General features: G+C 40.2%; 2 protein-coding genes across 4 annotated transcripts in view; both read left to right on the top strand.

Annotated features, from left to right (window-relative positions):
* Positions 1–16,037, top strand: part of TMEM116 (transmembrane protein 116) — a 103,929-nt gene that overhangs the window by 45,601 nt on the left and 42,291 nt on the right. The window contains exon 11 of one of the 3 annotated variants that reach the window (XM_057747036.1): positions 13,163–15,005. The exons of the other annotated variants lie outside the window; for them this stretch is intronic. Within the exon in view, the coding sequence (XP_057603019.1) occupies positions 13,163–13,177 (15 nt within the window). The 3' untranslated portion in view covers positions 13,178–15,005. Of the gene's footprint in view, positions 1–13,162; positions 15,006–16,037 lie in introns of those variants that run through there. 3 annotated transcript variants of the gene reach the window in all.
* LOC130859541 (proline-rich nuclear receptor coactivator 2-like) lies at positions 5,179–6,012 on the top strand. The gene is made up of 2 exons (XM_057747044.1): positions 5,179–5,518; positions 5,746–6,012. Exons 1-2 carry the CDS (start codon positions 5,390–5,392, stop codon positions 5,992–5,994), a joined length of 378 nt encoding a protein of 125 aa, XP_057603027.1. The 5' UTR covers positions 5,179–5,389; the 3' UTR covers positions 5,995–6,012.

Genomic DNA, 16,037 nt, shown 5'->3' with positions numbered 1-16,037 from the left:
TCCCTGCCCCAGGAAGATACCACATGCCTCATAGCAACTAAGCCCATGCACCACAACTATTGAGCCTGTGCTCTAGAGCCCATGAGCCACAGCCGTTGAGCCGATGTGCCACAAGTACTGAAGCCCATGCACCTAGAGCCTGTGTTCCGCAACAAGAGAGGCCACCACAATGAGGAGCCCATGCAACACAATGAAGAGTAGCCCCTGCTTGCCGCAACTAGAGAAAGCCCATGTGTAGCAACAAAGACCCAATACAGCCAATAAAATTAATTAATTAATTAATTTAAAAAAAGAAAGAAAGAATTGAGCAAGTTTATTTATTTATTTATTTTATTTTGTGTGTGTGTGTGTGTGTGTGTGGCACACGGGCTTAGCTGCTCCGTGGCATGTGGAATCTTCCCAGGGCAGGGCTCGAACCCATGTCCCCTGCATTGGCAGGCAGATTCTTTACCACTGCGCCACCTAGGAAGTCCGAGCAAGTTTAAAAAGAAAAAAGAAATAGAATGTTGTAGTGCATTCAAGGAAAACACCATGCTCAAAAAGAATTTATGCCAGAAACATATGCATGAGTTTAGCATTAAGAAATGTATCAAAAAAAAAATACACGATTGAAAGGAAAAAAAAAAAAAGAAATGTGTCATCATAATTCATCCCACAAAATAAATATAAACATATGAATGAATGCCAAAAAGTTGTTAAAATTGACTGGCTATTCCTATTTTAAAACTTTAATGGGAGTACAAAGATACTACATAAACATGGTAAAGACCTTTTACCAAAATGTAATGCCAAATAGCACATTATTTAGTGAAACATTTATGAGAGCATTTCCACTTCAAATCTTTTTCCTTTGCCTTTTTGTTCTGGACAATTTGAATTCTATTTCTAGCAGATTCTCCCCAGCGTGAGACTTTGTCCTAGAAGAGTTTGTCCTTTAATTAAAAGAATTTTTTTTATAATTTCTTTTTTATTTTGTTTTTGGCTATGTCGGCTCTTTGTTGCAGCATGTGGGATCTCTCGTTGTGGCATGCGGGCTTCTCTTGTACTTGTGGCATGCAGGTTTTCTCTTCTTTAGTTGTGGCACACAGTCTCCAGGGTGTGTGGGCTCTGTAGTTTGCAGCACACAGGCTCTCTAGTTGAGGCACGCGAGCTCAGTAGTTGGGTGCACAGGCTTAGTTGCGCCACAGCATGTGGGATCTTAGTTCCCCAACTAGGGATCAAACCCAGGTCCCCTGCATTGCAAGGCAGATTCTTTATTGCTGGACCACCAGGGAAGTCCCTGTCCGTAAATTTTTTTTTTTTAATTTATTATTATTTTTTTCTGTCCGTTAATTTTTAAAGTTGTAGGTGCCAGACTTCTCTGGCCCCTTCACCCCTTACAGTCGACCCTTTGCATTCTCCCTCAAATTGAAGTGTCAGAAACTTCGGTTTCAGGTGCTTTTTTTCAGAGTGGCTCACTGTGCTTTCCAGCGAGTATCTGTTGGATATTTGGGTTTTTCCTGTTCTCAGGTCCAGTAGGCATCCCATTACTTCTCTCTGCTTTCTCCGTGACAGTTACTAATATCACTTGGGTCTTGGAACTATCAGTACTTTGTCCTTATACACCACACCTTGGGGTTTGTAAGATGACTTAGCACCTCTTTTTGTTGTTGTTTGTTGGGTTTGATTTTTTATCATCATAGTGCTTTGTTTGTTTTTATGGGGTGATTTAAGGAGAAGTAAAAAAATTGCACTGCTGCTGCCACCTTCTGCTATTCTCCCTTCCTTATATTTAATTTTATTTATTTATTTATTATTTTTTGGGGGTACACCAAATTCAATCATCTGTTTTTATACACATATCCCCATATTCCCTCCCTCCCTTGACTCCCCCCCCCACCCTCCCTCGAGTCCCCCCACCCTCCCCCTTCCTTATATTTAAATTTGTTTCCTAGCCCTTAAGAAATTGAATGCTACATCCTATGATAAATCAGCTTTTTCCATGGACTGTAATATGGAGCCTTACTGGAAGGTTTTGTTTTTTTTAAAACTTAGAAAACCCGAATTTAAGACTCAGTTTGGTTATTTGCAAATTTTGTTATTTTTGTCATTTAATCTCTTTAAGCAGCAGCTTCTTGTTTGTAAGGTGGAAATAATATCTATATGAACTTTTCCAATGATTCACTAGCATTTGTAAAAATGCTTTGTAAAATAAAAAGTGCTATACAAACAAGAATATTATTATTAACTTCCTTCACATATTTCCTTTTGACTGAGAACTGCTCTAGGATTTCCTCTTTCCCATACATTTTTTCCAAAGTTTCATTTATTTACTTATTTTTATTGAAGTATAGTTGATTTACAATGTATTAGTTTCTGGTGTACAGCAATCTTTTCCATATTCTTTTCCATTATGGTTTATTACAGGATACTGAATGTAGTTTCCTGTGCTAAACATTAGGGCCTTGTGTTTATCTATTTTGTATATAGTAATTCGTATCTACTAATCCCAAACTCCTAATCCCTCTCCTACCCACTTTCCCCTTTGGTAACCATAAGTTTGTTTTCTATGTGTGTGAGTCTGTTTCTGTTTCATATATAAGTTCATTTTGTGTCACATTTTAGATTCCACATATAAGTGATATCATATAGTATTTGTTTTTCTCTTTCTGACTTACTTCACTTAGTATGATAACCTCTAGGCCCATCCATGTTTGCTATAAATGGCATTATTTTATTATTTTTTTATGGCTGAGTAGTATTCCATTGTGTGTGTGTATGTGTATCACATCTTCTTTATCCATTCATCTGTTGATGGACACTTAGGTTGCTGCCATGTCATGACTATTGTAAATAATGCTGCTGTGAACATTGGGGTACATGTGTGTTTTTGAATTAAGAGTTTTGTCCAGATATATGCCCAGGAATGGGATTGCTGGATCATACAGCAATTCTATTTTTAGTTTTTTAAGGACCCTCCATACTGTTTTCCATTGTGGCCACACCAATTTACATTCCCTTTAACAGTGTAGGAGGGGTCCCTTTCTCCACACCCTGTCCAGCATTTATTATTTGTAGACTTTTTTTTTGGCTGCATTAGGTCTTCGTTGTTGTGTGTGGGCTTTTTCTAGTTGTGACAAGCAGTGGCTACTCTTCATTGTGGTGTGTGGACTTCTCAGTGCAGTGGCTTCTCTTGTTGCAGAGCATGGGCTCTAGGCATCTGGGCTTCAGTAGTTACAGCATGCAGGCTCAGTAGTTGTGGCATGTGGGCCCTAGAGCGTGTGGGCTTCAGTAGTTGCAGCATATGGGCTCAGTAGTTGTGGCTCATGGGCTCTAGAGCGCAGGCTCAGTAGTTGAGCTCACAGGCTTAGTTGCCCTGTGGCATGTGGGATCTTCCTGGACCAGGGATCAAACTCATGTCCCCTGCATTGGCAGGAGATTCTTAACCACTGCACTACCAGGGCAGTCCCTTTGTAGACTTTTTAAAGATGGCCACTCTGACCTGTGTGAGGTGGTACCTCACTGTAGTTTTAATTTGCATTTCTGTAATAATTAGCAATGTTGAGCATCTTTTCATGTGCCTGTTGGCCATCTGTATGTATGAGCTGTTTATATATTTTGGAATTAAGCCATTTGCGAATTTCAGTTGCATCATTTGCGAATATTTTCTCCCAGTCGTAGCTTGCCTTTTTGTTTTGTTGATGGTTTCCTTTGCTGTGCAAAAGCTTTTAGGTTTGATTAGGTCCCATTTGTTTATTTTTGCTTTTATTTCTATTGCCTTGGGAAACTGACCTAAGAAAACATTGCTATTATTTACATCAGAAAATGTTTTGCCTGTGTTCTCTTCTAGGAGTTTTATGGTGTTATGTCTGGTATTTATGTCTTTAAGCCATTTTGAGTTTATTTTTGGGTATGGTGTGAGGGTATGTTCTAACGTCACTGATTTGCATGTGGCTGTCCAGCTTTCCCAACACCACTTGCTGAAGAGATTGTCTTTTCAGGACACATTTTTAAACTGCAGCCTGATTAACCTTACAAGTTTTGGGTGATGGCTACCTGTAATTGTTTTAAAGTATCCTATAATGCCCAACATATTCATTTAACATTAATATTTTGGTTTGGTTTGGGAGTCTTCTTACCCTTCACTTACCTATTCATTTCATTAACTGATGTTCTTCATTCTTTCTGTAAAACAATGACAATCACAGCTCTCTGGACATGTAGCATTAGTAGGCTACACTTTAATATCTACTTTCCTTATGTATCTGCTTCCACCATGTACCAAGTTATGTTTATTTCCAAACCTATTTGTGCCAGTTATACTTGTGACTATAGTACCTATGACTATAGTACCTAATTAAATATTACATAAAATGTTAAAATATGACTAAAGAGAAAACGTTTTATCATTGAGTCAAGTGGTTTGGAAAAGCTACTTGAAAATATACATTACAGCATTAGGTGTGAACATGACAACTGTAAATGGCAGAAAATCTCTTTAAAAAAAATCATGAATCATTCTTCATTTACATTTTACTTCTATTAATGAACCAAACAGAAATAAAGGTTTTTACCTACCACATCAAACAATAGTCCAATAGATGAATATTCAAGTTGTTTAAAGTATGTTCATATTTTTAGAATCCCATTTAGTTAAGCTTTCTGGTTAATCATCTACATAAATACAGTTGATTACTCCTTGAAACACTTTTTCACTTGGCTTTCCAGGCATGACCCTCTTCTGTTTCTTATTTTACCTTATTGGCTTCTCTACCTCAGCCTCCAGTATGGCTCCTCCATGCAAAGTCCCAGGGCTTGTGCTATCAGCCCTTTGCTGGAACAAAGTTTTTTTAGTTGAAGAAGACTATAGCAAAGTTCTTACTGTATCATCAGGAATATTTAACCCATCATAGAGGTTCAGTGAATTAGCTAGGCATGAAATCCTTTGCAGAAATGACAGTGCCTTTCCTCACATATCTTGATGCAGTTTATTTGAATTATATCAAATATAGTAAGCATTTACAATGCCCAAGATCCCACCAGAGCACTTTCTTTGAGAAGCTTATGTATCAAATGGACCCATCTTCAAGACATAATGAGTTTTAAAAAAGCATGGTCTATTTATGTTATACATATAATTATGTACATGAAACAATACTAATGTTTTCTTTCTACCTTAAAAGAAGGTCTAGATCCATTTTGTCGGTAGAGGCAGAAGGAGGAGGCCGGTTGGGAGCCTGAGGTGGCCATCAGCTGGCTCTTCGGTGCTCGTGGGCTTCGCTCGTTCCTTGCCTCGTCTCTCCCTGGAAGGGGAGGGGGGCTTCGACGCCGAGCAGGAGCCGCCGCGGCCGTGGTGCCGCGCTTGAAGTCGCTAAGACTTCTCTCAAACTTGTGTGCTGAGGAGACTCAGATGTTGGCCTCAGCTCTTAGGCTGAACTCAGCAGATCAGCCCATGAAAACTTCTGTATTGAGACAAAGGAAAGGATCTGTCAGAAAGCAACATCTGTTATCCCGGGCGTGGCAGCAAGGAAGAGGACAGGTAGCGGAAATCCTGCAATCTGAAAAGCAGACTGAAAGGTGACAAAGAAGCTGAAGAAGGGTGGTGGAGAGAGGTATAACATTCCAGCCCCTCAATCTAGAAGCGTTAGTAAGAACCAACAGCAGCTCAGTAGACAGAAGACCAAGGATCAGAATTCCCAGATGAAGATTGTTCATAAGAAAAAGGAAAGAGGACATACTTATAATTCATCTGCAGCTGCATGGCAGGCCATGCAGAATGGGGGGAAGAACAAAAGTTTTCCAAATAATCAAAACTGGAACTCTAGCTTGTCAAGTCCCACCTTACTTTTTAAGTCTCAAACTAATCAGAACTATGCTGGAGCCAAGTTTAGTGAGCCGCCATCCCCAAGTGTTCTTCCTAAACCACCAAGCCACTGGGTTCCTGTTCCCTTTAATCCTTCTGATAAAGAAATAATGACATTTCAACTTAAAACCTTACTTAAAGTACAGGTGTAAAATGAGCTAAACTACTGTTTAAATTTAGTCATATTTAAGGATAATTGGCAATTGTTTCAGACCAAATTGACTAGGGAATTAATCTGTAAAACTGCTAATCAACGTAGAAAATATAATTAGACTTCATGTTTTATGTTATGTGCACTGTGATGGTAGAATCAGTGTAACTCAAAATAACTAAATTATTGATAATTGTACTTGATATTGATACAAAGTGTTCTCAATTGAGTAACCATTCAAGTGAAACCTTTCAAGTTTAGATTTGGGGAATGGTAAAGGAATCAACTTTTTCTGTTGCCTGTTAGGGGAAAATAAGAACTTCAGATTGTCATTCATGAATCAGCAGGTTGACTTGAATTATACGCATCCAGTTAAGACATATAGGGGTTGAAAACTGGTTGAATATTTGAAAGTGTAGTGTCCTAGTAAAGTAATATGCCAACCACCTGATGCACTGCCAAAAGGAAATGTGAATTTTTAGAGAATAGTTGTCTTTTAGTGAACTGTATGGTGGTGAATGTGGAAAGGGCACTAGGGGCTATTTAGAATGAAACTGTATACCCCATTGGCCCTGTTAAGTGCAGTGGACAGGTGACTGCCAACAAATGCACCAAAACGATTTTTTGTAGAAATGGTATTTGGTGTTCACCAAGTAGCTTTCAGAATACATTCTCGTATTATGGCACTGCATAAACTATTCTGACCGTGATCTGGCTTCAAATCATCCCTGCAAAGCTCGTTTAAAGTGGGGAGCTGCATAATGTGAAAGTTAAACATACCTAGGAAAGAGCCATGTAAATATATGTAATAAACTTGTAGCATATGTAAAGTTTTGTTGGCATTTATCCTACAAAAATAGAGTATTTTAGTATGAATTTGCAGAATGTAAGACATGGACTCTTTTTTTTTTAATACTATGGCCTGATTTTAAAGGTCCAAGAAAACCTTGTTTTTAAAGTTTGCCCTTGTGCTAAAGTGCCAGTGTATGTATGTTATAATTGATCTTGCTGTAAACTATATTTCAAAGTAAATCCTAGTGTAAGAAGTTTTATATAACTGAAAGGGTTTTAAGCTGCTAAAACACTTTCCTGTTTTTGTGAGGTGTGAAATGCAGTATGGGATTATTTTTTCTTTCTTATACGCAAAAACTATTAAGGGGTCCCTCCCTTAGTTTCATTTTGGCTTTCAAGAATTCATATAACCTGAGAGTATAGTGTATGATGCCAGTGTATTTTTTTTCCGTCATCAGGTGCAACCCAGGGGACCGCTTATTGCAAAAGATGTAATTTCTTGCATAGTACCACATGATAAGGTGTTTTGCTTACCTTAAAGTGCTAATTATAACAGCCAACCCAGTAGTAAATTTAAAAAATGTGTGTGGGGGGGTTGTCTATTTAAAATTAGATTGTAGGTGCCCTATTTTCTAATTTGGCAGCTTTTTTGATGCCTTTAAGCAGAATGGCTAAGTTGTATTTCTCCAAATAAATTCAGGTGAGATATTGCCCAACTCAAATAATGATATCCTAAAGACAAGTTTATATAGTACTTAATGTACATATATGAATTTGAAGCATGAAATTTAAAAAATAAAATTGTTCCCCCCCCCCCCCAAAAAAAAGAAGGTCTAGAAACAAAAACGATAAACTGATAATAATAGTTTCCAATGAGGAAGATTAGGACTAGTGATAAAACGGAACTTTAGCCTTATATTTAATTTTTTTACTTTTATAATTTTTTTTTTTGGCCACACCACACGACTTGTGGGATCTTAGTTCCCCAACCATGGATTGAACCCATACCCCTTGCAGTGGAAGCACGGAGTCCTAACCACTGGACTGCCAGGGAATTCCCTAATTTTTTTACTTTTAAAAGTAGCTTTATTGATGTATAATTAACCTACTATACAATTCACCCATTTAAAGCTCACAGTTCAAAAGTTTTTAGAATAAATATTGTGCAGATTGTGCAACTATCACTACAATATAATTTTAGAACATTTTTATCACTCCGAATAGAAACCAGTGCTGATTAGCTGTCCCTCCATACTTTCTCCCTCAGCTTCTTCCACCCCAGCGTTCTGTCTCTATGGATTTGCCTACTCTGGACATTCAGTATAGATGGAGTCATACGATATGTGACCTTTTGTGACTAGCTTTTTTCACTTAGCATATTGTTTTCAAGATTTATCCGTACTGTTGCATGTATCAATACTACTTTCCTTTTCATTGGTGAATAATGGTCTATTGTATAGCTGTACAACATTTTATTTATCCACCTTCAGTTGATGGACATTTAGGGTGTTTCCATTTTGGCGATGAATAATGCTGCTCTGGGGCTTCCAAGGTGGCGCAGTGGTTGGGAATCCGCCTGCCAATGCAGAGGTCACAGGTTCGATCCCAGCTCCAGGAAAATCCCACATGCCACGGAGCAACTAAGCCTGTGTGCCAAAAAAAATAATAATAATAATAATAATGCTGCTCTGAACATTTGTGTACAAATTTTATATGGATATATGTTTTCATATTTCTTGGATATATATGTTTATAAGAGTGGAATTGCTAGGTCATATGATAACTATGTGTTTAGTATTTTGTGGAACTGCCAAACTTTGTTCTAACGTGGTTGCACCATTTTACATTCCCACTAACAATATGTGAAAGTTCCAATTTTTCCACATCCAGAATCTGTTTTGATCTTCAGCATCTAGCACAGTTCCTAGCATATAAATATTTTTTGAACGTGAAAGCTTGAATGAGTGAAGAAATGAATCAGTGAAGAAGTGAAGAAGTGAACAAGTATGCTGAGGTCAGATTTGTTATTTAATAGCAATTCACAGTAAATATATTGACCATTAGTTTCTCAATTTTAATCCTGATTCATAATTCTAGGGTAAGTCAAGGTCCATGGACTTACCTCCTACATTTAATCAATTGACATTTATTTGGTGTTATGAACTTAAGTTATTCTATTAATGAGCTTATAGTTAGTCCTGCACATATCACAGCCAGTTGGGTTCATATAATATTGTTTTGTCTACAAAGACAGCTAGATTATAAATGCCTTAGATTCAGAAAACATGGTCTATAATTTCTTTGTATTACCAGAAATAATTGTGGTGATATACTGGTAAGTGTTTGACAACTGGTACTCAAATTTGTATGATTTACCTATTTCTGTGCTGTAAATACTCCCAACCACCATGGCCAGTTTCAAGCTACCAACATGGTATCACTGAACTCAGAATTGGTAAAATATGCTACAGTGAGCTCTCACCAGCAGAAATTAACTTGCTCTAACACATTACTAATACCAAAAAGAAAACCGACCGTGAAATCAAATGACCTTAAAATTACAGTCCTGACTCTGCTACTAATTAGCTCTGTGACATTGCCAAACAGTTCTCTTTTCTGAGTCTCATATATAAAAGTGAGCTATTTCTATTAACATCAAAAACATTTGTGTTATTTTTTTTTTGAGTCTCACAAAGTAGCCTTGTGAGCAAACACACTTTAATTAACTAATTTATTAATTTTTGGCCATGTGGCTCGTGGGATATTAGTTCCCTGACCAGGGATCAAACTTGCGCCCCCTGCATTGAAAGCTCGGAGTCTCAATCACTGCACCGCCAGGGAAGTCCCAGCAAACACACTTTAAACAAGTTGGTTCATGAACCCAAGGTTAAATCACATTGTGAGAACCATCTGACAATGAGTTTATTTTGAAATTACCCATCTATCGTTCTTTTTCCTTACTGTTGACATTTGATATTTTCACTTATATGATGCTTATAAGCAGAAGCACCTCATTTTTGTGGTAAGCAAATTGATTAAATTCCGATGAGCAATTCCTACTGGAATGAGTGTTAAATGTGGAGCAGGGCTGTGAACAGACTTCTGACAGTGTAAGTTCTTTGACAAGCAGAAGAAAACACACTAGGTAAAGTGAAACTAAAAATGTAATCTTTTCCTGTATTTCAAGTACTACTTTTATTTTTTAAAAAATAGTCATCTCAGGGACTTCCCCAGTGGTCCAGTGGTTAAGACTCCATGCTTCCAATGCAGGAGCTCGGGTTCAATCCCTGGTGGGGGAACTAAGGTCCCACATGCATCGCAGTGCAGCCAAAAACAAAAATTAGCTGAAAAAATGGAATCACAGCCTTTTAGACCTGGAAAGGATTTTGGGAATTCTCTAGTCCAAACTTGTTCACAGATGAGGTTGGCGAAACTTGAAAGGTTAGGTAACTGGTCCTTGCAGCTTGTCTGTGGAAGAGCTGGCCAGAACTCAGCTCCAACTCTGTCCAGTCAGTGTTCTTTCTCAAACGCTTCTCATTTGAGACATTTCAGTGTCATTTTAAGGAGTTACTTTTTTGATCATTCACTATAACGACAGAGCTTGCATCACTTGCTTTTCTTTTCGAGCTGTAGGGGAAGGTACTCTTGGTTCTCTTGCTCTCCTGATAGTCCTTCACCTTGCCCTTTTTTCCTGCTCTCTGCCTGGGACGTGCTCTTCCCCTCCCCTTCAACCATTGTTATCTTTGGAAATACGTGTGTGCGGCCCAGAAGCAAGGTGACACTTGGTTGAATGGAGTTCTTCCACAGTGCCTGAATTTGTCCAAGGGTTTGGAAGGCTAGACAACTAACAAAAAGTGAACTGCCATCCTTTGCCCTTTCAGCAGGTCTGTGTTCCATTAACACAGGAAGGATTATGAATAAGGAAGAAAGAAAGGCAGAAACTCCACTTGAAGTACTTGCCTATACCCCTTGGAAAAGTTCAAGGCTCTTGCTTATTCATTACCTGAATGTTTCCCAAGCGATTCACTTTTAGTCAGTCCTTGTCATCTTCAGACGTCTGATCAAGGAAGCATCAGAGGAAACTAAAAAGTTGGGTATTTGTATTGAAGTCAGTGTCCTGGCTCACAGAAGTCGGTGGAGAATGTGATTTTTCCTCTGGTGCTGGGTGATCAAAATGGGAGACCTTTTCTGTGCAAGAAGCCCTCCTAGCTGCAGGAGCTACTGCATTCTATTTCCCATTTCTCAGTAGACACTGAGGGGCAGGCCTGTTTTCTCCATTTCAGCACTTACTCTCAGAACCCGCTAAGTACCCAGGAGTGCCTTGTTTTTAACCAAAGGTTGAAATGGAACCTCCCCCTGGGTGCACCGAAAGAGTCCCTTTGGGGCAGCACCCCCCTTCCGCAGGGCAGCATCCTGGTGGGGGTGGGGGCTCAGCCTTGATCCCAGAGCACCTCTTGTCCCTGAAGGCGCCCTGCCAACCAGGTACGTGGAGGTGAAGCGCTGTCCGCTTTCCAGGGCGGCAAGCGTGGATCTGGGAAGTGGGACGGTGGGTCTGGAGAGTGGCGGGGCGTGGGAGCCAGCCAACACGGGTGGACGCAGCCAACTCACTAGCTGGGCGTCTCTGGGGAAGTTCGGGTGGGGTTCATCGGCTCATGGGCTGGCTTCCTCTAAAATGCATCCTAGGCAGAGCAACCCCTTTCTCACCCAAACTCGCGGAGACCAGGGATTAGGCGGGCGCGGGGTTCGGCGACAAGGAATCTGGGAGTGCCCGGCCCAGGCGGCGAGGCCCCCGTAGCGCCGGTCCGCGACCCAGGGCGCCGGCCCAACCGCCTCGGCTGGGACCGGTTCCGCGGGGCGGGAGCTGATTTTACAAAGGCGGCAGCGGGGGCTCCGGGACTCAGGCCCGGGACCAGTCCGACCGCCCCTCACGTCGCGGCCCGTCCGCCGGCGCCGCCCGTCCGCCCGCCTGCCCTCAGCCGCCCGGCGAGGCGGCAGCCTTCTCCCAACATTTGTGTTATCAATAAGAAAAGACACTATTGTACAACACAAGGAATATAGCCAATATTTTATAATTGTAAATGGACTATAGCCTTTAAAAATTGTGAATCACTATACTGTCTACCTGTAACTTATATAACATTGTGCATAAACTGTACTTCAATTAAAAAAAAAAAAGAAAAGACATGAGAAAGTACCAATCTGGGACATCTAATGAGTGGGCAAGCATGAATCTAAATAGCTCAACCGTGGAGCTGGGCCCAGCTAAGAGACTTATTAGTCAACACTTGTTGACCAGACTCTAGGCAAAACCATATACATTGAGGCTAACTCAGCTCCTTACTTTCCTTCTCTGAAGATTCTTCTGCCCACTCTACCAGTTCCCTCTTGTATAACTTCTTGACAAGTTTTTTTGCTCTTTTTTTTACGGTGTTGTGCAGTTTCCGCTGTACAACAAAGTGAATCAGCTGTATTTACATCTATATCCCCATATCCCCTCCCTCTTGCGCCTCCCTCCCCTCCTCCCTATCCCACCCCTCTAGGTCACCACCAAGCATCAAGTTGATCTCCCCATGTTATGCAGCTGCTTCCCACTAGCTATCTGTTTTACATTTGGTAGTGTATATATGTCTATGCTACTCTCTCACTTCATCCCAGCTTCCCCTTCCCGCCACCACCCCCCGCCATGTCCTCAAGACCATTCTCTACCTGACAAATTTTTTTCATAAATATTTATTTAAGAATATAAGTATTACAAAAAAGAAGATAGCTTGATCTAGTTAAATGTAGGTGGAATCTTTGTAAAGCATAAACTGGACCCTCATTTCAGGGTAGACCCTAATTAGAAATTTCTGGGGTTTATAACTTGTTAAAACTTGTGGAGTTTGAGGATATAGGATGGGCAGGAAATACCCTATGATGGCCCAATTTGTTAATATGATGTGTAACAAAGGAATACAAAAGTAATCTGGACAAATATTTATTGAATATTAATTTTGTTCTGAGCAGAAGTCCAGAAGTTTTAAATGTTAGTAATCCACATGATAACCCTGCAGGGTATTTATGATTTATCCAATTTTATGGTTGAAAAAAACTGATGTTCATAGGGTAAAAATAAGTTATCCAAAGTCACTGCTAAGAAAGATCAGTAGAGATTCAAACCTAAATCACTATGACTTCAAAACCCAAATGATTTGGCCAACCTTTCTAAATAGCCCTAGAGTTGGCCAGTGGTATGGGAATTGCTATCTCTGGGTTAGAAGTTTAGATTCTGTCTTAGTGAGTGAATTGAAGGACATAAGGCCCAAAAGCTCATCATACTATTCCTAAACCCTTAACCAGCTGTCTGGGAAAATTTGTTTGTTTGTTTTTTTTCATAGAGAGATGTCCTCTGAAGCTACCTCTGCAAGGCCTTAGAGGAAAGGGGCAGGCCCCCATAAATCACCTCAGCCTTATCCACTGCTACAATAATGAATTCTAGCTGTGGAGTTACTGTCTCTCGGAACCAGCACAACACAAGCAGCGAAAGCTTGAATTAATTCAAGCAACAGGATTGCTTGAAGCATGGTACTGGGAGGTGCTTGTCACCTGGTCTGAGTTTCCTGAACATGTCTGTTAGTCATCCTGAGAGTAGAATTCTGCCAACAGGAGTGGTGGAGAAGAGAAAGGAATAATAGGAAGACAGTGTAGGTGGAGAATAGGGCCCGGAAGAAAATCCTAGATGTACTGTATTTGGATTTGTGTTTTTAGAAGGCTTTTGTTGGCAGTATTATTTGTAGAGGCTAAAAACAAAACCATAGAATCAAAATGTATGTCCAACTATTAGAAATGGTTGAATTAACTCTAGAATATAGCAAAATACCATGGAATGATTTGGAAATATGCAGGATGACTTGCAGAACTTGCCACTGTGCAGAGAAAAGTAAGATTCAAATGAATATGAAAATTCGAGCTCATTTTTAAAAGATCACCTCTAAAACACACACACACAGTGTATGTATCTTATGGGTTTTTCCATAAGATACACACACACACACACACACACACACACACACACGAGGGTGAGTCAAAATTATCTGCACTCTAGCTGTAGAATTTACAGAAGTTTTACTACAACTCACCCTTGTATATAACTATATGAGGGACTTCCCTGGTTGCACAGTGGTTAAAAATTCGCTTGCCAATGCAGGGGACATGTGTTCGAGCCCTGGTCTGGGAAGATCCCACGTGCCTCAGAGCAACTAAGCCCGTGTGCCACAACTACTGAGCCACAGCTGCTGAGCCTGTGTGCCGCAACTACTGAAGCTTGTGCGCCTAGAGCTAGTGCTCTGCAACAAGAGAAGCCACCACAAGGAGAAGCACGTGTACCGCAACAAAGAGTAGCCCCCACTCACCACAACTAGAGAAAGCCCACGCGCAGCAACAAAGACCCAACACAGCCAAATAAATAAGTAAATGAGAAAAAATAAATATTAAAAAAAAAACTGTCTGACTATGGAAAGTTGTACATAAGGTTAGCAGTGATTTCCAAGAACAAAGTGAGGAGAGCTGCAGCCAGTGAAAGGGGTAAAAAGAGGAGGTGATAGTGAAATAAACTGATAGCATCTTCTTAAAGGGAGGGAGTCCAAAATAAATGGAGAATGTAGGATACGATCCCATTTTTTTTTGGGGGGGTACACCAGGTTCAGTCATCTGTTTTTATACACATATCCCCGTATTCCCTCCCTTCCTTGACTCCCCCCCCCCGAGTCCCTCCCACCCTCCCCGCCCCAGTCCTCTAAGGCATCTTCCATCCTCGAGTTGGACTCCCTTTGTTATACGACAACTTCCCACTGACTATTTTACAGTTGGTAGTATATATATGTCTGTGCTACACTCTCGCTTCGTCTCAGTTTCCCCTTCACCCCCTGCCCCCTCCCATACCTCGAGTTCTCCAGTCCATTCTCCGTATCTGCATCCTTGTTCTTGTCACTGAGTTCATCAGTACCATTTTTAGATTCCGTATATGTGAGTTAGCATACAGTATTTGTCCTTCTCTTTCTGACTTACTTCACTCTGTATGACAGATTGTAGTTCTATCCACCTCATTACATATAGCTCCATCTTTTTATAGCTGAGTAATATTCCATTGTGTATATATGCCACATCTTCTGTATCCATTCATTTGTTGATGGGCATTTAGGTTGCTTCCATGTCCTGGCTATTGTAAATAGTGCTGCAATAAACATTATGGTACAAGTTTCTTTTGGGATCATGGTTTTCTTTGGGTATATGCCCAGGAGTGGGATTACTGGATCATATGGTAGTTCTATTTGTAGTTTTTTAAGGAACCTCCAAATTGTTTTCCATAGTGGCTGTACCAACTTACAGTCCCACCAACAGTGCAGGAGAGTTCCCTTTTCTCCACACCCTCTCCAACATTTGTGGTTTCCAGATTTTGTGATGATGGCCATTCTGATCGGTGTGAGGTGATACCTCATTGTGGCTTTGACTTGCCTTTCTCTGATGATTAGTGATGTTGAGCATCTTTTCATGTGTGTGTTGGCCATCTGTATGTCTTCCTTGGAGAAATCTATTTAGGTCTTCTGTCCATTTGTGGATTGGGTTATTTGCTTTTTTGGTATTAAGCTTCATGAGCTGCTTGTATATTTTGGAGGTTAATCCTTTGTCCGTTGTTTCATAGGCAATTATTTTTTCCCATTCTGAGGGTTGCCTTTTAGTCTTGTTTATGGTTTCTTTTGCTGTGCAAAAGCTTTTAAGTTTCATGAGGTCCCATTTGTTTATTCTTGATTTTATTTCCATGATTCTAGGAGGTGGGTCAAAAAGGATCTTGCTTTGATGGATGTCATAGAGTGTTCTGCCTATGTTTTCCTCTAGGAGTTTAATAGTGTCTGGCCTTACATGTAGGTCTTTAATCCATTTGGAGTTTATTTTTGTGTATGGTGTTAGGAAGTGTTCTAATTTCATTCTTTTACATGTTGCTGTCCAATTTTCCCAGCACCACTTATTGAAGAGGCTGTCTTTTTTCCATTGTATACGCGTGCCTCCTTTGTCAAAGATAAGGTGCCCATATGTGTTTGGGCTTACTTCTGAGTTCTCTGTTCTATTCCATTGATCTTCCTTTCTATTTTTGTGCCAGTACCATACTGTCTTGATCACTATGGCCTTGTAGTATAGTTTGAAGTCAGGAAGCCTGATTCCACCAACTCCATTTTTCCTTCTCAGGATTGCTTTGGCTATTCGGGGTCTTTTGCG

Source organism: Hippopotamus amphibius, chromosome 8 (genome assembly GCF_030028045.1).
Source record: "Hippopotamus amphibius kiboko isolate mHipAmp2 chromosome 8, mHipAmp2.hap2, whole genome shotgun sequence".
Lineage (NCBI taxonomy): Eukaryota > Metazoa > Chordata > Mammalia > Artiodactyla > Hippopotamidae > Hippopotamus > Hippopotamus amphibius.
Note: the sequence above shows the minus strand (reverse complement) of the source record. Positions and strands in the feature narration are given on the sequence as shown.

Excerpts from the sequence above, each read along its gene's own strand:
- LOC130859541 (XM_057747044.1), top strand. The coding sequence starts at position 5,390 with ATGTTGGCCTCAGCTCTTAGGCTGAACTCAGCAGATCAGCCCATGAAA. Across the intron at positions 5,519-5,745 it reads GGCAGCAAGGAAGAGGACAG|GCCATGCAGAATGGGGGGAA; the intron begins GTAGCGGAAATC and ends GCTGCATGGCAG.